Genomic DNA, 22,604 nt, shown 5'->3' with positions numbered 1-22,604 from the left:
CAAGGATTTTAGTCTTTATCATGAAGCTGTTTATATAATACACAAGTTTTACTTTTATTAAAGGAAAAACTTTAACCAGCAGGTGCACAGATGCTAGTGTTTACTTTAGTAAATGCCAATAGGCCCAGAGAATATTAAACCTCTCTCTATTACAGGCAACTGTTAAAATGGAAGGGGGAAAAGTAGTAGCTGATTTTCCCAACTATCATCACACTGCAGAGATTGCTGGAGGAAAACTAGTAGAGGTGAGTTCTCAACTTTTTTTTTTTTTAAACAAAATAATCTAGATAAGATCTATAGCATTAAAATTCTGAGTTTAGAAAAAAAAAAAGAAATACAGCAAAGCTGTTAATTAACTTTCCCTTTCAGTCTAGATCATCTAAAGTTTTACGCAGGTTTAATTGAAAATTAGATGAACAAAAATTACATATTTTTAATAAACTTGTAATGCGTTTTGTATCCTAGACACCGTTTTTTAGCTGTAAAAGATTGGAGTGTTGAACCTGAGCTATTCCTGAGTTACTGTGTCTTTGACCATATTCACTTAATAAAACTTCTAAAAGATAGATTTTTTGAGAATCAGAAATCATAATGCTTGATAACTCTTCCAGAATTGTGACTTGTATTTGTGTCAACTACGTATGCCTGAGTATGTTTTCAATAGATGCTACCCACAAGTAAATTACTGTCTGAGTCAGGAAAGGACTCTCACCATCCTTGAAAGAGATACTGTCAATCATTTACTGCTTTTGGAGAATAATCATCTGTCTTAAAGCCCGATACTAACTTGGAGTTGGTGATTGCTAAGTCTAGCAACACAATGTATTTCAGAGTAGACTAAACCATTCAGCTTATTTTTCAGATATGTTCTACTAAAGGGTACATGTGCTTCAGTAAAGGGTGGGTTCTAGGAGCCAGCTAACAGGGCTTTTCATTTGTTACACTGAAGCTTTAACTGCTCTGTTCAACCAAATTTTTGGTTTGTTCTTTATTCCAGCTCTCTACTGCTTCTGGTGTAACCTACAAGAGAACCAGCAAAAAGATTGCTTAAGGCATTAAAGCACATTTTCCAGTGTACTGAAAAATATGCAACAATACAATTAAATAAAATACACTTCTGATCTATTTCGCTCTCTCTTTTCTTTACAAAGATGAAGAATTGTTTTTCAGAGTAACATTATTCCCAGTAACATTATCCCATAATTCCTGAAGATCTGAGAAACATTCCTCATAAAAAGCACAAGACACAACAACACGGACTTAGCGATGCTGCTCCAGTATAAATATTTCAGGATGTAATACATACTTGGCATATTCAAATGTTGTCTATCACATAATAGAAGCTCTATTCTGCTGTCTAGAAAACAGGACAGTATTTTGCCCAAGGCTTACATCATGTTGTTGGTTGGAAGGCAGAAATATGGGAGATTTAAAAGAAAATTTATTGAAAGATGTGCTTTCATATTGTTCTCAGAGTTACTTCATTCTCATCAGTATCTCTTCTTTATCCACACTCCTGGAGAATGTTTAAGGCTTTCCAGACAGACTGTTGTAGGAAACTGTGGAGTCGTTCTTCTTCGATGCAATGCTGCTTATTTACAAAGAACACGTGAAAACCCATTTTCTTGACTGCAATAAGAATTAGATATAACAGGTTTTGGATTCACCATTCCAAATCACTTCTGGCCAACACCTGGTTCACAAAGATTTCTTTTTTTAGACTCCCACTATAAAGTCCTTTTTTGAGCTGTCTTGCCTTCTGGATCTATCTAGCTGCTTGTCTTCACCATTTGCTAATTAATAACTAGCCAGGGCTTGTAATTTGTGTACACAAGTTCATATTCTAATTTCTGTCTTGTACAAGACTGATGACCCCAATCAACTCGCATTAAAAAAGGCTCTTAGCTGCTTTTATTTTTGTCCCCTCGATAGAGACAACAAGGCTTTCCAGGCTCCATCAATTTACCCAAAATAGGCTGCACAGAGCTTAGGCATTGCTCAACATATTACTTATTCTGTATCCAAAGAAAAGGATAATGCTGAACTCTTGATTACAGAATCACATTAGCAAAACACAAGTATTAAACCTGCTCAGTCTTAGAACATTCTTTTGGTACATGCAGCAAACAGATCTACTGCTTTAACTTAAAAACAAACAAACAAAACAAAAACAAAAAACAAACAACAACAAAAACAGCCTCTTTGGTCATATTGTTGAACCACATAAGGGAGACCAATCATTTCTTCTTTCAACAAGAGGCATTCCTTTGGCTTTTACTTTCCCTACCCTGTAGCCTTGATGTGGTGGAAAGCAACACAAAGCATAAGTGTTGAAATAAATCACAATACCCAGGGCTGCAAAGCTGTCCCTTGCTGGGCCAACAGAGCCATTGTGCCAGCTGCACAAACTTTTCTTAATCACACAGCTGTCTGAAAACTTTACAATGCTGTAGATCCCATTGGAAAGTCCTTTGACAGACCATGAATAATAATTTCAGTTTTTATGCTTCACTGTCAGCTAATTTTGATTTTAAAGGGAACTAGAAGAGTCACCAGAACCACACAAAAAATATTTGCTAAGTGGAGCAACCGATTAAAGAGATGAGAAATGTCTCAATGGAAAGCTGGACTTGAGTGCTAGATTCTCTTGTACTCCCTGGGCAATCGGTATCATTTCATCAGAGAAAAATTCATCTCAATGAATATAAATACAGTTTTTTCGCTCAGTACTTACAGATTTGCAGGTTCCTGTGAAGGTTGGTGCAGGGGGTGAAGAGGCAAAATAATTACTTTGATAACTTGTTTATTAATCCAAAGAATTTCAGTTATTAGAAAGTTTTGTCCAAGGAAGCAGTGCTTCATTCTGGCCCATACCATATTCTAGTGTGATAAAGAACAACATCAGTAGGGATTTTAAAGAGAAGAAAAGTTAAAGTTTTATCTCTATAACAAATTAACAGGTCCCAGATAGTGGAACTGACAAGTAGCTGACAGAATAGAGTTAATTCTTACTGTATTATGCATAGCTTTCCTTACTCATTACCCTTACGGAATTGGCAATTGTGAAGAAATTAAGATGTCATTAAAAATGTCAACAGAAATATTTCTGCAGACAATGGTTCAAAGTCTATGCAGTATATGAAGGCTACCTCTAAGAAACAAGAAGTACAATAGGCATTATGTTTTTGTTTCCCCTGAATAGGGATGTTTTTTGCTGAATGTCTGTGTTGAAGGAGTTCAGACACTAGCAGCAATCAGAAGAGCAACAAGGAGCATTGCCAAAACTTCAACTTTGAAAACTATTGACTACCATTATGCAGATTTAGGGTAAGCTTGATGCAGCTTTGATATTTCTTTGAGACAATAACGTTGTTGTCATTTTATATGAGGAAGCTGAAACAATGCGAACTCAGTTGCATGATGTCATATTGAGAAGTAAAAAGGAATCTCTTCAGGCTAATTCATTTCAGTTCAACTCAGCTAGTACATTCCTCTTCAAATAATAACAGGATCTCAGAGCATCTGGATTTAGTATGTGCCACAGAAAAACCTGTAGAGGTTTTTGGGCATTATAGGAAACTAAAGCTCATACTAGAGCTAAGGGGTGGTGGTGTTTTGTCTGAACAAGTCACACCCATAAGAATCTGCTCTGAAGGCGCCAATGCTGGTACCTGGTCATTACCTGCTTTGAAAACAGAATGAAAGCAGACAACATTAACTTCAGTTCTAGAAGTGACTACACTTGGTGCTGCCCCACTGTCACATTTCGGTTTTGCATTCTGCACATGATCAGGTAACTCCCTATTAGACACCAGTGGTCTTGAGAGGAAGGGTGTGATTTTATCTAGGTTCTCTGTAAAGCACAGAGAGATGTTTTCTCAGGGGGAAGAAAGCATTGCTGCCTTTTCAACAGGACATTCTTTAAACCTGTTTTGAAATGGCAGCGCAGAAAGCAAAATAAACATGCCTTAGAAAAGAAAAAAAAATTGTCACTAAGAATCACTCTCTGCTTGGAACACACTTGCTAGCATCTCGACTTCTTAAAAAAATAACATGAAGCTAAATTATATTAAGCAACATCTGGCCACTTTACCAAGTAGCCAGTTATACTGTTCAGAGAGCATTATATCCCCTTTAAATTGTTCGCTACAGTCTGTAAAACTTGCCGTGGCTTTGACAGTTCTGCAAACGCAAAGTTGTGGCTTTCTTACAAAAATGGAAATTGTATATTTCATTCCTCATTTAAAACAGCAGAATAGCAGCAAGCTGCAGCTGTAAGATTCAAGTATGTTCATTTTAACCCTAGATGCCTGAATAAATATTAGCAGGCTTTTTTCCCCACCTGCATCATTGCAGAGGCCCTTGTCAGGACTCACAAATACATGATGAAAGATGTCATCTTTCTCATTTGCTTGGTTACATCTGCATCCTCCTCCCATGTAGGGAGGAGGTTACTAGTGCCATATCCCATTCTGGCAATTTAAGCTTAGCGCTTTCTATTCCCCAGCCATGTTTCTCTGTGAAGTAACTTGCAAAAGCAAAGTCTGCCTGCAAAGTTCGAGTTAATCAGATTGTAAAAATTCTGATCTATGACTACACAGCAACTGACAGCATCAAACAGCATAGTCACAGGGTGGGAATTTTTGTATCAATTTGTTTGAAAATGAATTCAGCTTTGCATGCACCTCTGCAGCTCCCTGCAAAAATAGTTGTTGCAAAAAAAGGCTTTAGAAAAGTGTCTTTAGGTTGTCTGAACTGTTCTACATTCTTTCTTAGTTTTCACAAAAGAAAACAAAAGTGATAGTCAGTTAAAAGAAAAATGTTATCTGGAAACTGAGTGAGTGGAACTCCCACCCACATTTAAAGCATTCTGGAGAGAACAGTCAATACGAACAGTATGAGGCCAACTCTAAATTCTGAAATATTTCCCATCCCTTTCAGAGTCTGCTGTTGGACTTAATCTGCCTCAACTCCACCCACAATACAAAGGCACAAACACAAACTGGGGAAGTCAGTGGACAATTCACATTTCAAATAGAGTCACCAGAAGAAAGACTGAATTTACAACCGTGTTTTATATGGCTTTTCAGTTTTCTTAGGTAAGATTGCACCTGGCCCCAAGAACTGATTATTCCAGCTCATATATCCTACCTTGTCTGTTTCTTCAGCCATCTCCTCAGCCCACTTGGTACTTCCTTACATACACTAACACTTCAGACTTGGAATAACACCTCACTTCCTGTGCAGAGATCAAGTTCCCGATCTATCCAATCCTTCCAACTTATTGTTTGACAAGGCCCTTCCACCACGTTTGTCCTACCACTGTTCTGTAAAACATTATGAGTGTTCAGATCAATTATTTTTAAGGTATAGACGTGTATTCTTTGTTAGCTCTTAAAAGCTCAAGAGAAAACACTAAAAAAATGGAGGGCATTTCAGGTATATGCTTGTTTATTGGAAGCTTTCACTGAAAACTTTGCAAGTATTTTCACAATTAGGCATGATGGCAGTCCAAAATATAACAGCACACATGACCTGAATTAGAAGGGTGATAAAGCAAAGAAAGCACATACAACAGTACTGCCACATATATGTTGTTCGTTAATGACAAATTGTAACAAAAAAATGCATTACAGTGTTCTAAAAATAAAGTTTAATATAAATACAAATCCAACAGAATGGAAGATGAACCAAGTTCTCAAAACTTCTAGAGCCATTTCTGAAGAGTACTGCTTCTCCATTTACGGTTGTTTTTTTAAAAAAAATATGTAACGATAATAAAATTCCTCTAGCCTGCTGAACGCAGGAAGTTATTAACTCGATACCAAACACTGCATTCTCAGAAGACAGTTAAACACACATTAGCATGCGGGCTAATCTTTTCCCCTCCACCCTAAAACACCCTTTAAAAACAATTCTCTAAAAATATAATTTAAAAGAACACTGACACGACTTTGAAAAATTCTTCCAAGTCAGTAAAAGCATATTGCACATTACCTGTACTGCTGTCCTGAGAGCCTTAAGAAAAAAAGACAAACCAACAGTACTGCCTTCAAAGAAATACACAACAGTGGTTCCACATCAAAACTGAAGTTTCACATTTGCAGAAGTCTTTTTCGTGTAAATATCTACATTACAGTTAAAGAAAAAGAAAAAGCCTATACAATCTTTGAGACGACATCTCTGGTCCCAACTGAAAAGGAAACCTTTGGATATTTGAGAGTAGATGTGTCTCATTGTAAAGAAACAACACGATCTGTAATTTACCAGCTACATTTTCAAGAGAATGCCAAGATGGTATTAAAAAAATAAAGTTAGCATTGTCTAGTACTGCAATTAAACTCTGATTTCATAGTAAAGTTAGCCAGTTCCCTATCTCTGTCCCCATTACCACCAGTTCCTCTGTCCTGAGCTTGAACTACTGCCACAAGTCATTGGCCCAAAAGATGAAATAACTGAAGGCAATGAAGCTTCTTCCAATAGTTTTTTCCAAGATTTCTTCAAGTAACATTAAATCCCTGATAAAGCTTGTAAACAATTTTACTAACAATCATCTCCAGTCTCAAAAAGCAGCAGCATGTTAAAGAGATTTTTTTTTTAATAAAGGCAGACAGAGCAGTGTTCTGTTCAGTAGCACCACATCTAGATTCCAAGAGAATTTTATGTCAAGAATTATTTGATAGTCTTCCAGCCTTTTTTTTTTTTTTTTTTCTCTCTCTATAAAGCCTCACTCCTGAACTATCACTCCAGGTCAAAGAAAATGGAAAGTGACACATCAATTTCTGCAGAAACAAAGAACATTCACATTTAAGTGATAACTGTTTCAGTATACTTTTAGTAGAAGCTTCCAGTAGTATTAGCTGCCACTGTTCAAAAGAGAGGTCCCTAGGAGAGGGAGAGAGAGAACACTCCGTGTTTTCAACAACATCCTCTAAGTACATTGCCAGAAATTCAACAAACACTCCAGCCTGAAATAACACTTCGACACGAGCTTTCAGCCAACTCTGAGTCACTAACTGAAGACTAGAAGGTAGTAACATCCACAGGGTTTCTATTCACATCCCTTTCAAAATGATTAAATGAGGTATGTTACTGCATTTCTGTTTCTCTCTCATTAAGAGCCAAAGGTACAATCCTTGGCAGGTTCCAGTGATCAGTGGATCCACACTGATGTCCTGTGGATGAGTGAGTCATAAAGATTCTGTTCCTTCATGGTTCTCATTCAGATACGCATCTTGGATCACACACAGGGTCTCTTCTTCAGCTTCTATTCATATCACCTTTTCCCCCCACCAATATATATTCATCCATCAAAACACCCAGCTGCATATGAGTGACAACCAGTGAAATAACTGCTACCACAAGCCATGGAACTGCAGTGGCTGGGCTCTGTTCCTAAGGTCACCTGCATAGCAAGAGGCGTTTGGATGTGCAGAGTCTGAGCAGACGGCTGAAGGCTGGCCTGAAGAGCAGTGTAGGAGTGCAACGAGCTGTCAGCACTCCCAGCAAGCAGACCACTAGGCCTGTGCACCTGTAAGGAGTCACGGTAAGTAGAGCACAAATCTTGCACTGGCAACTGGGCAAGAGTAGCTGAATGCTGAGCTAAAGGGTGGTAACTAGGTTGCTGAAATAGAATTTGAGTAGTGGCTTGATGGCTCAGATTTTCCATTCCTTCCTGTTGTTGATGTTGGATTGTTACTTGCTTCTTTATGTTATTGATTTCTTTGTCATTCTCATAATATCTGAAACAAATTGGAAGTTAGATTTATCAACAAGGTAAGTTCAGAGAGCTTGCCTATATCCCAAAGTTTTCACTGGTCAAGCAACATCAGCTTTTTGGCTATAGTTATATACAATAAATGAACTGTTCACAGTTCACTTCCAATAACCCTGGTGGGATCTTCACATCGTAACAACATGTGTTATGAATAATTTTGCATCCCAAGTATATTTTTACTGATGAATTGATTAGGGAAGATTACAGAACCTTAAGTCCGCAACCATCTTAACGCAGTTTATGTAGGTATTTATGGAGTATTAATGTGCGTAGCTAAGAGGAACAAGGGTAATTCCTGTGAGATGCTAAGAAGAAACATTCGCATTTTTGATAATCATTAGGATGATCAGTCACCGAAACAAGTTACCCAGAGAGACTGAGAAATCTCTGTCCTTAGATAGCCAACACTTGACTAGACAATGCCCCAGAGCAGTCTGGTTTAACTTAATTTGGCCCTGCTTTAAGTAGGAATTATGATGTTAGTCATAATTGCACAGTACACTATCATTTCCAACTTAAATCATTCTATGAATCTTATATGTTTTCTGTTGAGACTCGTATGTGCTCACATATATCAGACCAATATTGACATATTGCAGTCGCATCCTTTACTTGAGAAGCAGCAAAGAATAGTTCTGAAATGTTTCCCTACTGTATTCCCGATGTTAGGGATGCACTGGCGTCTCTCTGCAGCAATTACTTTATGAGTGCAATTAGAAAACAAAGGAAAAAAGCTTTCAGCAACTATCTGTTAAAGCTTCTATCCAATCACGTAGGTAACCAGTACAAGAAGATGTGAAGAGTATTGGACTGGGCACTCCATCCTTCCTTGCATGTATTATCTGTTAAAATACAGTATTTTGTAAAAATGAATGGATTTTTCCCTTTTATTCCTCTCCCCAAACTAGAGATTACCAATGTAATTTTAATTACAGCTCAACTTCATTAGCTATAATTAAGCATAACATTTTTTTCTGTGTAGTTTTTGTTTTGTTTTAATAAAACAAAGTATTAATATCTTCCTAGGAGCACTGAGAGGTTACTTTCATTCTGATCTTACATGAGCATCATTTCAATGCATTGGGCAAGATGCTCCCAGGAATAGCTGGTTAGCAATTCAAGCTGGGTTGTCCAGGCAGGAGAAATCTGCATACATATCCGTGAGGCACACACAGAAGCTGCAGCAATCAGAGATGGACGAAAATGGAGGAAAGTGTGATCTACAAAAAGAAAAAAAACTAAAAATGCATGGATTATACTCTTACTAATCACTGCAGTGAGCCTATTACATACAGACATGGCAAAACAGGACAAAATTAAATCCTCAACTTTGTTCCACATATCTGAGAGGAGTAACTTATGCCCATAAGAAGTCTCTCAAAATCGGATGAAGCTTTTCTGAAGATATCAGTACTAGTTTTTGCTATTATCACTTGTTGCTATTATTCATTTCAAAAAGAGACAAGGAATAGACTAACTATACTGGAATTTTTAGATGAACATAAGTCAGATATTGACAATCACAATTTACATTAGCACTGAAACTGGCTTACAATGATGCCACAACTCATTGCCTCTCACACGGGCAGATAATGGAAGTGGTGCTGCAAACCAAAATCGTTATAAAACATATTATTCTAAATATCTCATATTGCAGCACAGGACCCTCAGAAATATAATTAAATCTGTGTGAGATCACACCTGCCACTGACAGCAGTTTATGCTCTGTGCCAGATAACCCTTTCTGATAGTCTCCCCATTAAGAGTTCCAAGCTAAAGAAAAAAAATGGATGTTGCCTTAAGATCTCTGAAAAGAGACAAAGCTAATCTGAAAGGAAAGGACAACCATTTGGCATCGGAAATAACTGCCTAGCGAGATACCCTTCTGCATACACAACTCTGTAGAGTCCATTGTATAACAAGTTTTAAAGCCCTTGTATCTTTCAGATTTTTGTCTTCTGCCAAATGGAGGATCATTCTAGCATGAACTAAGCCTCTTACCTTGCACTGAGAAATCAAGGAAGTAATATGCATATTTCTCCATAAAAGTTTTGACTTTTGTCACCGAGTTGGTTGGCCAGCCGTCGCGAAGGTCATTCTCACCAATGGACACATGGAGGTAGTAGTCAATGTAGTGTGCTGGCGTGGGTAAACACAGATTCCAGTTGAAGTTTTCCAAAAGCAGCATTTCCATTCTAAGCAAATCTTTCTTATTCAACACCACGTTCACATTGCACATGTATGCTAGGTTATTTAAGTGCTCCAACTTTGGAACTTTATCTTCTTTTTCTTCAAATTTACCTATCAAAAGAGAGAGTTTTCTGAGAAGGCTTATTGTTATGATTGAGTACTCAAAAGCCAAAGAACACTCCCCCAGACAAAGTCTAACAGTAAAAGGTGCTCTTAATAGATTTTTAAAAATTTATTAAAAACAAGAGGGATAAAAAAACCACTTTTTTTAAAAAAAAAAAAACAAGAGGGATAGGAAAGTGAAGTGACACAAGTAGAAAAAGGCCAACAGTGGTCAATATCTTCCTATATCCTTTTTATATTTTATTTTTATATAGTTTATATAGTTTATATAGCTTATATAGTGTTGATGCCAAAACCAAGATTGATTAATTAGGATGAATAGCAGAGCTGAAACAGCACAAGAAATGTAAGATTCATAACTGTAATGTTATGGGTCTTAGTAAGTTTACAGACATTATTTCTTAGAAAACAGGTACAGTTTTGAAACTGAGTAGCCCAAACAATTTATTTCACATTAAAACGCTCATCTGCTTTTTGCTCATTAAAGATTGTGTGTTCCAACTGTATGTAGTTTCTGTGAATGTCCACTGTAAGAGGGAAACTCTTTAAGAAGTAGAAAGCATTTTAGTGTGGAAATCTTTGAGACTTAAGTTGTAATCTACTGATTTTCCTTATTCTTGACGGGTAAATTCATATTCATCCTTTCTGAGAAGGCTGCTGTGTCATTTCCGGTCACTTGCAAAGGAGACATTTTTCCTGCTATAACGTAACCTCATTTAACAATAAACTATTAAAACAACATATCAGGTTGATCGTGAGATGGCCAGAAGCAAGCCATTAGATTGACCCTGCCTTTCCCTTACGTTATCTCTAGAACAGAATTGACACTCCCCTGCCAAATGCCACTTTAGTGCACTAGAGTGGCGTGCAGCAACAGATTTTGCAGAATTAGTAATTTGGTGTTTCAACCAGCTCACAACAGCAAGGCCACCCATTCCCAGCAAAGCAGAGATACTGCTTGGCTTCTCTCAGCCTCTACATAAATTGCAATCCACAGCAGGAGAAGCCATTTCTGTCTTTTCACTGTAGGCACGAACAAGCTAAGGGACCTCTACTTACCCAAAGAGAGTACCAGACTCTGCTATGCTACAAGAAATTATAAAAATATGCCTGAAACAGAATGCAATGAGCAGCTTTCAATACTAGATTACAGAAGTACATTAGTTTCTACCCTTGTTTCACAACGCTGTTCAAGAGGCCTTCTTACCAAGGTAACCAGGATGCCACATTCCTCTTATTCATTCCTCCATCAAAATTACTTGGGGGACAAGGATGACATAAAAGTTACTGTCCCTTCTTCTCAAGCTGCCCACTGAATGCAGTTTTAAAACTAAAACAAGAACACCAGTAATCTCAAATCCCAGTTACTTGCTTACAATAGCAATTCTGTCAAAGCATCTCTCCTCCTCAAGTTGCTTTTGAAGCCAGTTTTTTTGACAATAACTGGAAGCGGTTTGCTGAAAGGCATTCAGTCAAGTACGAAGAAGGCAGTGTGGAGAAAATAGAGCAAGGAAGATCTAATATTGAGGAAAAAAAGCTCCTTTGGGTATGAATACTACCCGTTGGGTATGGAAGCTAAATGCACATGCTACAAAAAGGAAGACATTAAAAATCCTCGGGCAACACCACCTTTGCCCTTGCTGCTTCAGAATTTCTCTTTGTTCCTTCCTGTCTTGGAGGGCCTCATTAGCTAGGGTCACTGAAAGGCTAAGAGAAGTACACTCTAACTAAGTGATTAACATAAATAATTCCTATGGGATTAGCAGAGAGCATACATTTTCAGAGTCAAGATAGCTGAACAAAGCTGCACCCTTTTCTAAATTGCATTTAGCAGCCTATTGAGACCACAGCAGTCTCTAGAATGACTCAGTTTTTCACAAGCAGCTAAAGTATTGTCACTGTGTACAGAAAAACAGGATCTCACTCTATTTACCCTTCTTTAAAAAGAAGAATATATATTTATGTGTGTGTGTGTATCCATAGTAGATCTGATGCCCCCAGGATTGGACCTATCAGTAATAAAGCAAGCTGTTACTTTGCTGCTAAATTAAGAAAGCACACTTTTTAAAATTCTCACTGTTACCAAGCCAAAAATGACATATCTCCAGCCCTGCTTTGTTCAAAAACTAGCAAGAAGCAATTGCCGGTAATAATAATTGTCCAGTACTACTTAAGTAACATCCTTGCTGAAAAATCCAAACCCATTCACTTAGGTGCATTGCTATTTAAAAAGTATTTTGGAGTTATTTCTCTTTGTTCCTGGAAGCATGTATCCCACAAATGACTTTTGCTTCAGTGATCCTCCCATCACCTCTACAAGAGTCCTCTTTTACTAAGACAGATTAATTGACGAGATATTAGCATGTCATATGGCTTCAGAGTATTCTTGTCAAATCTAAAAACAATTAAAAACAGTATTGTACCAGAAAATTATGTTAAAAATCTTGATATCCATTTAGGATAGCAATTCTATCCAACAAAATGTCTCCAGTGTCTTAAAAGCCTGACAGAATTTTCTGTACTATTAGCAGCTTAACTATTTTTTCGACACATTTAAAAATGTATTTCTATCTTTGAGCCTGTTCAGATATCATAGATATGGAATGCATTAAAAGTGTAATAGACTCCACCACAGAAGACCTTAACAGTAAGAATGAAATATAAAATTCACCCATCATATGGAATAAACAGTCCTTTCCTGTTCTATCAGTGAAAAAAAAAAACTTTAAAATTTAGGAGTCTGTATACACACATTCATGAATCCCCTTGGTAAACCTGAATTTAGAACTGTCACCTGAATTTAGAACTGTTTAAGAAAAATGAAAATTGAGAAGTTAACCCTTTGGGTCCTTTTCCTACCCAAGGTGACGTCACAGTCTGATACAGAAGCTTAAGGATCGTGCTAGCAGAAATAGGAGAAACCGCTGTATGCCCAGGAAACCAAGGATCTGTTATTCTAACTTCTGTAAGTTACAGTTCCTTCTAACTTCCCACTAAACCTTGGAAATTTCAAGATGTCAGACTAGTCTGGAGAACAGAGAAAGCAGACTATCAGCATGGTAGCATTGGAAAGCTACCATACTGACACAGGGCAAAGCTGTTTAAAAGCTAAATGAACTTGGTCAAGTCAAAGTTAAAATTAATGGGCAACAGTTAAATTTAGTGATTTAGATCTTTTTTTTTTCCTCCTGCTTTTTAATACTAGTTCTTAATTTTAATGTTAGATAACAGCAGTCACTGCAGCAAATTGGAGACCGAGTATAAATGTAGCTAGATAAACTGAAGATCCCAGAACTGAGACAGGAATTGGTAAGTAAATCAATTGAGGAATGTCACTTTAACTAAACTGTAAAATTCAAACACAAGCTACTTTCCAAAGCAATATGCAGCCAAAGTAGTCACTTTTTCTTTCACAGTCCCACCTTAACCTGAAAACTTTACTTGCCAAGCACTGGCCATCTATTTTTAAATTGAAATCTGGAAATGACAGCAAAAGTTAGCTCATTGCACCAGACCAAATAGATCACAGGCACGCTGGGAAAGACTAAGTTTAGGATGATTTTGAAATGCCATGTGTCCTTCTCCAATACATTTTCTTCCATAAGTTAGAACATAAATACTACTGCTACTTTGGCTTCTTTAGCAGTACTACAGAAACTCAGATCCTTTGCGCAGGGTATTTATTATTTACCAGGATCTCCACTAAAAATGTTGCAAAAATATTCAAGGCTCAGGCAAGACAGTTGCAAGCCTAGGGTAGTCCAGGCAATATACTTTAGCTGGTTTAATCAACAACACCCTTAGGGAAGAAAAGCAAAACTGTTTCAGCAACATTATCACCTGGAGTCTGGAGTGCGAAGTTTCTTAGAATTGCTTATCTGAGTCATCTGCATGCTTCTGAAATGCCACTATAGACAACCTCAGTTTCAAGGTTTGCTGTTGTATTCAGGCTGTTAGTTACCTATAAAGCTATTTAGTTATCACTGTTGTCCTCAAAAAGAGTTTTTTATTTTGAGGTGACAGAGTCCTAAGCCTTTAAAGGAAGGTTTATTTTAAGTATGTCTAAAATTTACAACATCCACAAGGAGGCCTACTGAGGTCAATAGAATGAATAAAATAAGGTGAAAATATAATGGAAGTTTACATTTGTTTGTGACTAACTTGTTTGTAAATTCTAAATAAGTGGTCATGTGCCCCCATCCCCACACACGAAAATAAAAATAAGTGCTCTTTATAGTACATATCCATGCTTTTGATGAATGAAACACTGATTAAATCCTACTGTCAGGGGAACAGGTTTAAGTTATAAAGAGTACATTTCATTAATATATTTGTCACATTATCAAAACAGCCTATCCATCCATTCCAGCTTTTCCTTAGGAAAAAATAAAGGTCACAGGAGCATCACTGCTGTCAAACATACCCTGGAGTATTGATTCATCCACTGTAGGAGGTAAAAGTCACTAGGTACACCTACCTGCAGAGCACACAGTTCAGAGTGTTTGTGGCAGGTGGGTAAATGGTTTTCCTGGCATTTTGCACGGATACTAAAACAAAAGCAGAATGTGCAGGCAGGTTTTTTTTATTACATTTTCAGGGTCCTTGAGAAGACCAAGCAACAAAAAAAGGACTGCCAATTTAAAGAGAAATTAAAATGCAAGTATTTTTTGTCCCGTAAACAATCAAAATTGATCCAAATAAAGGATAGACCAGTCAAGCCCAACATAAAGTCCAGACCTGTGGCTACTGACACAGCTTTTTTTTTTAATTATTATTCCTATCTCGGTCCAGAAGGCACTACAACAAACTTCTGACACTCTCTCCCATGCCACTCCTAGACAAATACAGTTTCTAACGGTCCTCTAAGCAAGAGAGGAAAGAGACAGGCTGATTAGAGATACCATGTTGAATTCCTTTTTCTGTAGTGTCTTGCAAAGCCAGCAGTCAGGGATTTTTCAATGGTCTGTACAATACCTAGCACACATGCAAACCATGGTGCTTAATGCACCTGAGTTTCTAATAACTTCCTAGTAAAGTTTAATATATTAAAGAAAATATTCTGCCCATGTTATATCACCAGGTAAATGAAAAATGTATAACTTTATAAGCAAGTTTTATAAGCACAACTCCATATCTGGGACTGACACACACTATTGTCTTGCTCAGCTGCCTTTGTCAGAAGAGCTACCTGCTCGTGAAAGCGGGACAGTAAAAGAAGAATGGATCACAAAGCACAGGCCAGTGGGAAAACTGACTGCTGATGGTTTTACACAGGCAACAGGGAATTAGGTAATAAACAATTATCCATGCCCTAAATTCAGCCCAGTTAGGACTAACATCTTTTTGTGCTCTCATTTCTTTAGTGTCCTAACTCAGCTATTAAGAATCCACTGGCATATTAAGGAATTGGGCAAAATAAAGACAACCACAAGAAAATTAACATAGTGCTCTGTAAAGCAATGCAGCACTGGATGTGTTAAAGCTTTGCTTACAACAATACTCAAATGTAAAAACTGTTAGTGTGTCTCCATAGCAGCAGAACCCTCCAGAAAGAGGGGCCCATAAGAACTAGAATTGCTGGAACATTCAATGCAGCTGAATGGCTCAGGGAGAGCAAGCTGGTGCTTTTATCAGCTGCTGAAGCACCTGCTACTGAAGAGGGTTAGCTAATCAGGGAAGAAAGAAGCATCTGTAAGGTGCAGGTAGGATTTTACAGCAACAGGCAAAAGCTGTACTGCTTGAACTATAGTTATACACCGTAACATTGCAACAACCAAATACCACGGTTACAAAACTCACAGGAGAAACAGTTGTGGTGGTTTAAAACATACTGCCCAGGTGCTTGCTGTCTCCCCAGAGTTTACTTCTGCAGCTGGACCAGTTGAACAGTTTGTATCAGTGCATCTCATCTACTTTGGGGCAGCTGGTTTGGACAGCTTTTGGCAGGCAATTTAAGGCAAGCAGCACTATAGCAGATGGGATGTCCTTACATAATCTTTATCCAACAGAGCTAGAGCACCTTAAAAATATCACACCCATTTTCTGTAATAAATTGCCTGATTAAGATGCAGTCTATAGCATTACAACCTGCTGCTGCTCAGCAGTGCTCCTCTGCAAGGGGCTGCCTTCCCCCCAGCTGCTGAGGACATGGAGTGAAATGTGAGTTCCTCAATTCTCTCCAGCCAAAACGTTACTTAACATTTACTTACACGTGTAACTTACTTAAAATCAATCCACTTACAAAAACTATTTAAATTCCAGCTGATTTTGTCTGGAGAAAGCCAGAGATTACTCAAAACACTGGTGGGAGAGGTGGGGAGTACACTACAGGTAGACAAGGAAAGTAATAACACTTTTCAGCCATCTTATCTGTTTCCAAAGTGAGCATCTATCCATGGCTGAGTGCTGAGACAAGGATCCTGGCTTCTGTGCAGGTGAACTGGTTGGTAATCATCCTGCACCAAAGCCAGCTGTCTTGCCAGAAGACCACCAGTCCCAGCTGCACAGCACTGCCACCTACCAAAAGCCACCATCTCCCCGGTTTACCAGCAAAGCAGTCAACCTGGGTAGTCACTAGTCTGCATCAAGCAAGGGACACATGGAGTTTCTTGAGCAGTTTTAACTGCTGAATGTCACTGAGGATCTTCTTGCAGCAGCAGGAACCTACAACCTCTTCCATTAGCACAGCTGGACCAGGAAAGGAGGTCCTCTGTCTTCCAGCCATGTACCTAGCCAAAATGTCCATGCGGACTAGGTCTGACTGTGTTACAAAAGCACGTTTCGCTTGTGATTCTGGTTTGGAGCATAAAGTTTCCTTTAATGTAAGTGAAGGAAAAAAACATCTGTTCTGAACACATTCCTGAAGTACCTAAAATCAGTTTTTCCAGTGATATTTCCTTCCCTCCCCCAATAGCTTTCAGTTCACCTCTAGATTTCGGTGAACAAGTATCATTCATTTTCAGAACTGATTCAGAGGAAATAACTGTTGATGACGTAAGTAAACTTCAAAGCTTTTATAGCTGTTCTGAGGGGCTAAACTATCTGAGAGGAATTTCCAGAGGCCTTCTCCAATTATCACTCAGTGCATACATTGCAGAAGAAACATACATCTTCCGACTAGAGAATGACTGGGTGATTCAGGGGGACACACACCCACGTTCCTCTCAACTGCAGCAAGTCCAGGCTGAACATTATTTGGCTACCAGCACAATTTGTCTGGAACAGTGTTATCTTCCCACTCCCTCATCTCCTCTGCAGTTATTACTGTCGAGGGAAGCACTATCATCATCCGGTTTCCATGTCTGGGGAAACTGATGAGCCAGTCAAAATGCTTTTCTAGAACACAGCAGGAGAAAATAGCTCCAGCTAACTTACAGACAACCAGGGAAATGCTGCGATCCATGTCGCGAGAACACTGCTGTTGTATGCTCAAAGATGTGTGACAGTAAAGTTTGTAGGTGGAGGGTAAAAAAAAAAAAAAATTTTTTTTTGAGCTCCTTTAGATCTGAGATAGAAGCAAACTTCAACCTAAATACGAGTTGCCAACAATTTCTCTGAGCTTACCCAATTGTACTCAACTAACATTTAGCTTATAATTTTGTTGCTTCCATTTCAAAAGCTGTGTCCCCAAAAGCTTCCCTATTGACCCCTCCCAACCCTCTCAAAAAAAACATAAACCATCCCCGCACTTACATGTAAGAATTCTTACCTCTAACCAGACCTCGTCTTGCTTGTGGTCTGCACACTACCCTTAACCTCTTGCTTTTTTCTAAGGAAGTTTGTTTTTTCCTCCTGATTGCTTTCTCAAAACATGTTTGTAATGTTTAGTGAAAGATATTCTGTGTTAAACATTCATCTTGATGGAGTAAACAGCAGCATTTTGAAAAATTGCTAACTGAACTACTTCATAAAGCTGAAGTTTTTGTTTGTCTAAAGTTATACACGTATTTTTAATAAGTACAAAGTCTTGCTACGCAGACTGAAGAGCACTTTCGCTGCAATTCTTTGCTGAAAAACAATGCAACTTCCTACAGTAATACTTTGCAGGAAGTTCTAATTGCTGCATTTGCAATAACAGGCAAGGAACCAGTTTTATTCTTCTTTGCTAGAGAAAGACACTTCAGGTGACTTCAGGTCAATACTCCGAGACTTTTAGTACAAAGCTGAAGAGAAAAATCATATTACAAGATTTTTTCCATTTCATATCATTTTGAAAATTACAACCTAAATCCAGGAATCCCTGCTTAGTGTCAGATAACTTTTCCTGACTTGACTTGCATCAGCTCAAGCTACACATACCAGAAAAGAAGGTCCTTACTACACATTAAGATGGCCCTAACAGTAAACAACAGTGTTTGCTGTGCTCCCCAAAGTCTCCAGACTGAACACTAGAATATAAAACCTTATCTATAGAAATTATTTAGACATCGTTTTGTGCAAAGCTGCTTTGGTTCAACTTTCAGTATTTTACTTCTACACATTGGTAGGAAAGCTACCTTTACAATAACGGATCTTTTCCTATAAGGCATGATTCTATTCCAGATCCGGATGTACGAATGCTGCTGCATACGCTAGTGTCAATTTTAGAAAGATTCTCATATTCATTAGCTCACTAGACCCAGACCTGCTCTTTTAATCAAATTGCCTTAAAAAAATAATAAAGCAGAAGTTGCAAAACATTTCCCTCTAGTGCTATCGCAGGGCAGTTTGTGAGCTTTCCTTTGCTTCACAGTTGCTTAGAAGTGATATAGAGTTGCATTTGACTTTATTCATTTACATAAGGACAGCCTCAAAAGCTTTTTATTATTATTATTATTTCTTTTTAAATCCTAGAAGCTACAGGAGTCCAGCCCTCCCAATCTCATAAAGGAAACTTCTGCCCAAGATCCTACCATTATACCAACTCTGACAACTCCTACAAAGTTTGAGGGTACCACTTCCATCCTGTCTGCGTAGCACTGCAAATGTAAGTTACAGCTATAAATTCTTCCTCTAAACCAAAAGAAAAAAAAGTTTTTAATAAGAACCATTGAAGCATCAATTTTATGCTGGGAAAAATGGAAGAGGAGTATCCTTGAAATAGTCAGATTTAAAGAAAATCCTATTCTCTATTCCTGAAGGTCACATTCATCCATGTACTTGGGAGGAAAAAAAAAAAAACAAAAACAAAAACACAGCAATGCTATGAGGCTTCTTGCAGTTATGATGTTACACAAACACACACACATACTAAAAAAATAAATCCATCAGAAGGTCCAAAAGCTGAGGAGTGCATTTCTGAACAGACTTCAGTCTCCAGGCTACCTGAACCTGGTATTTCATTCTGCTGCATTTGAAATAAAGGGCGCAGTTTCCTAAAAATTTTAAGGTCAGCCTTAGTCCCTCTCCCCTCCTTTGCAAGGGCATGAAGCTTGTCTGACCCCTCAGGAGAGTGAAGAAAAATCTTTGGTAAACAGAAAGAAAATACTTCCTCAGCTGGGATAGTTTTCTGCCAATTTACTTTTCCAAAGGAGCTCACAAAATGTTCAGGTCAGCAGAACCGCAACAGCTCTACCCAGGGCTCATGTAGGCTGCAGCAAAACTACACCTACAGAAACCGTTTTGATTCTTTGTTCTGATTTTAATCTTGGCCTTTTTTGTAACATGAACCAGCAACTGCTCCATATAATTCACCACCTTTTTCTGATGAGTGAACAGTGCTTAAATATACCATATGTATGGTTTGTTAGTCTTTTACCATTATCTCTGCAGATTAAGCTCTTCAGAGCACACCCAGCAGGGAAAAGCAGTAGCAAACCCGCATCCTGAGGAATAAGCAAATAACATCACCTTGTTTCCTTGAGAAATGGTTTCTGGGTCTTCATAGCAATTTTTACCTTAATCAGTATGACTACTTGCACCTTCCAGCCACTAATGCTGCAGTTTGCGTAACTTTTGTTGTCCACAACAATAGCATGCTTCTCTGCCTGGCTCCTATATGGCAGGATGATTTCCCTGTAACCTAGAAACAGAGTTTGTAAGCCTGCAAGGGTAGTCTGCAATTCATTGAGGCACCAGCCCCACTGCCTTCCATTTGCACAGCACTGGCTGCAGAGACTTCAAGAAAATACTAATGACAAATATTCAAGATCTTTTTTCAAGTGGATGCCAACACCAGACCTTCAGTGTTACATAGCAATGACCAGCTATTTGATAGGAGCCCAGAACAAGCAACAGACATTCCAGCATCATCAATATATCCTCATGAAACAATTTTCCTTTTGCCCCTGTGCAAGAAAACTCTGATTTACAAGGAACCGATTATGCCCAGTGATAACAGAGGCACAGAGACAAGGACAGATCTCCAGGAGAGACTGTGTTACACATGCTATTCTCTACTACCGATTTTTCCCTAGAACCAAACTCTCCCAGTCTTGCCACCTCCTTTCCGTCACTCCCTGATCTTCGTCATCCCTTTCCACTGATCCAGCTTCAGCTACCCAAAATTCCCCTGCACGTTAACACCAGCATGCAGATGTGCAACACAAGTTGGGCAGAATTTAAGACTACTTTATGCCTTTCTGTGGACTTCATTAGGCACTTACCCTAAGTAGACAGAAGCTGCAGTCTTAACAGAGAAAACAGCACACGACGTTTAAGGAGAACAACCATCTGCTCAGAGAAAGTTAAAAAAAGGCCTTAGTAGACAGCAGCCAACTTACTTGCTAGGAGAAGACAGGCAAATGCAGTGATGTACAGTTGCTTGACACTGATATTGTAGCGATCCATGAAGAGGTCCAGTAAGTAGACAGCGAGATGCCGGGCTGTAGGGCAGAGGCTGCAACGGTTGCTGAGGATGGTCAAGAGATCAATGAAGTACCGGCGCATCCCAATCTGTGGTGAATGGGCCTTATACAAAGGTAGGTTAAGCTCCTACAGGGGGTAACAGAGAAGGAGAAAAAAAAAAAGGAGGAAAGAGGTAAGGAAATATCCCATTTATATACCATTTTGCTGTCTGGAATCCCAACCACCACCTGCTGCAGCAGCCACTTAGCAAATACAGCACTGATTGACACAGAAATCAGGGCTGGGTCAGGGCATGTTTTGACAGTCAATTAACTTCTAGTTCTTGGGTCATCCATGCACTTCCCTTACAAACATTTAACACGTGCTCAAATACTTTAAATTAGTTTAACCCAGGAGCTTGCAATTCTCAGGAACACCAAACTCCTTTGCCATGAAAGTTGTCCCTTAAGGACTGCTTTTTATTTTGTTCACCCAAACTGGACTGTTAAGTACTGTTTCATAGGCTATCACTGCAAGATATGCTTCTCCTATACTGTCCCTTCTTTCATTGCCCAACTTCCTACATCCTGTGCCAAAAAAAAAAAAATAGGTCTCTAGCATAAAGAACTATCTAATGTTAAAACACACGCACAGTGCATAGCTGCAGTAAGAAAAAATATAGACATTAACAAGAAAAAATCATGGGAGAATGATTAGACTTCTAATTACAGCAAAGTCAAGCACTTTCTGTACTAACCTATTTCAGCATTATAAAAGCTAACAATCTGACAGATTGTTTCATGTGGTATACAAATTTTCATTTTAAAGGCAGAATTATTGAAGTTTTTGGTCTACCTATGCTAGATCTTCACCTGCAAGGGTTTTCCACACAGGTTTGTAGCCACTATGCAAAGAGTAGGTTAAGGGAAGGAGTGAAGATCCTTGGGAACACCCAAAAAAAATCTAATGCCTACATTTAATACTTTCTTAGTTTAGAAATAATCATTTACTAATGCATTACCATGACCAGACTTTAATAAAAATAGGCTGAATACACGTCAGTAGGCATAGATAAGGAAAAAAAAAAATCAGGTACATCTCAGTAATTCAGATTCCACTTATACGTCATTTTTGTATTACATGTATTTGAAAAAGAGTTAGAAGTAGCATAGTGCTGCAAGATAAATGCGTATTATATTGGAATACAGAGTGGTACATAGAGCAGTTAATCCTACTAAACAAATCAAGACGAAGAGATCAGAGCTCCAAAGTATCTGCACTGGCTGCACCGTTTACAGAGGAGGCACCACCATGCAGAGCTGGTGCGGTGGCTGCCCCCCCTCTCTCGTCTCCCTGGAAGGAAGCACTCGGTGAGCAGGTTCAGCTTATCAGGAGAAAAGAGCGACACAATCGGGCTCAGAAGGACATGCAGAACTGGAAACCAGAGAGGATCCCTAACAAGAAGTAACTTAGGAAGACAGCAAGCCAAGTGCTGTTAGGGATGATTGCTTCCCAGGCCTTCAAAAAAAGAAAAAAGAAAAGTCAGTGAAAAGGCATTCTGGACTGAACGGGCACAGACTGGGGACAGGCACACAGCCCTCTTAGATCTGGGGCAGCCTTCACTGGGAGGGGATTATAAAAAAATCCCCCACCAGTAACAATTTATAAAGGAGAGAGACAATGGAAGATGTCCTCCCACATTGTTTTATGCCCAGAAATCCCTCATAAATTCAATTTTTTAATTGCCTTG

At 38.5% G+C, this 22,604-nt stretch overlaps 2 protein-coding genes across 29 annotated transcripts in view; one reads left to right on the top strand and one right to left on the bottom strand.

Annotated features, from left to right (window-relative positions):
• Positions 1–22,604, top strand: part of FABP6 (fatty acid binding protein 6) — an 80,912-nt gene that overhangs the window by 39,198 nt on the left and 19,110 nt on the right. For 21 of the 23 annotated variants that reach the window (XM_083798153.1, XM_083798149.1, XM_083798143.1 and 18 more), the window contains 3 exons: positions 156–245; positions 3,203–3,327; positions 4,942–6,711. In XM_083798153.1, coding sequence (XP_083654279.1) covers positions 156–245; positions 3,203–3,327; positions 4,942–4,960 — 234 coding nt within the window. In that variant the 3' untranslated portion in view covers positions 4,961–6,711. Of the gene's footprint in view, positions 1–155; positions 246–997; positions 1,126–3,202; positions 3,328–4,941; positions 6,712–18,922; positions 19,056–22,604 lie in introns of those variants that run through there. The other 2 variants (XR_014572196.1, XM_083798148.1) reach the window with 2 other exon arrangements.
• CCNJL (cyclin J like) overlaps positions 5,434–22,604 on the bottom strand; it is a 28,319-nt gene continuing 11,148 nt past the window's right edge. For 3 of the 6 annotated variants that reach the window (XM_083798121.1, XM_083798123.1, XM_083798125.1), the window contains exons 2-5: positions 20,791–21,001; positions 9,779–10,078; positions 8,838–9,015; positions 5,434–7,742 (exon numbers count right to left, since the gene is read on the bottom strand). In XM_083798121.1, coding sequence (XP_083654247.1) covers positions 7,304–7,742; positions 8,838–9,015; positions 9,779–10,078; positions 20,791–21,001 — 1,128 coding nt within the window. In that variant the 3' untranslated portion in view covers positions 5,434–7,303. The remainder of the gene's footprint in view (positions 7,743–8,837; positions 9,016–9,778; positions 10,079–20,790; positions 21,002–22,604) is intronic. The other 3 variants (XM_083798126.1, XM_083798124.1, XM_083798122.1) reach the window with 3 other exon arrangements.

The sequence above is a fragment of the Anser anser genome (genome assembly GCF_964211835.1).
Source record: "Anser anser genome assembly, chromosome: 14".
Taxonomy (NCBI): domain Eukaryota; kingdom Metazoa; phylum Chordata; class Aves; order Anseriformes; family Anatidae; genus Anser; species Anser anser.
The sequence above is the reverse complement of the archived record's forward strand: the minus strand, read 5'-3'. Positions and strand labels throughout refer to the sequence as shown.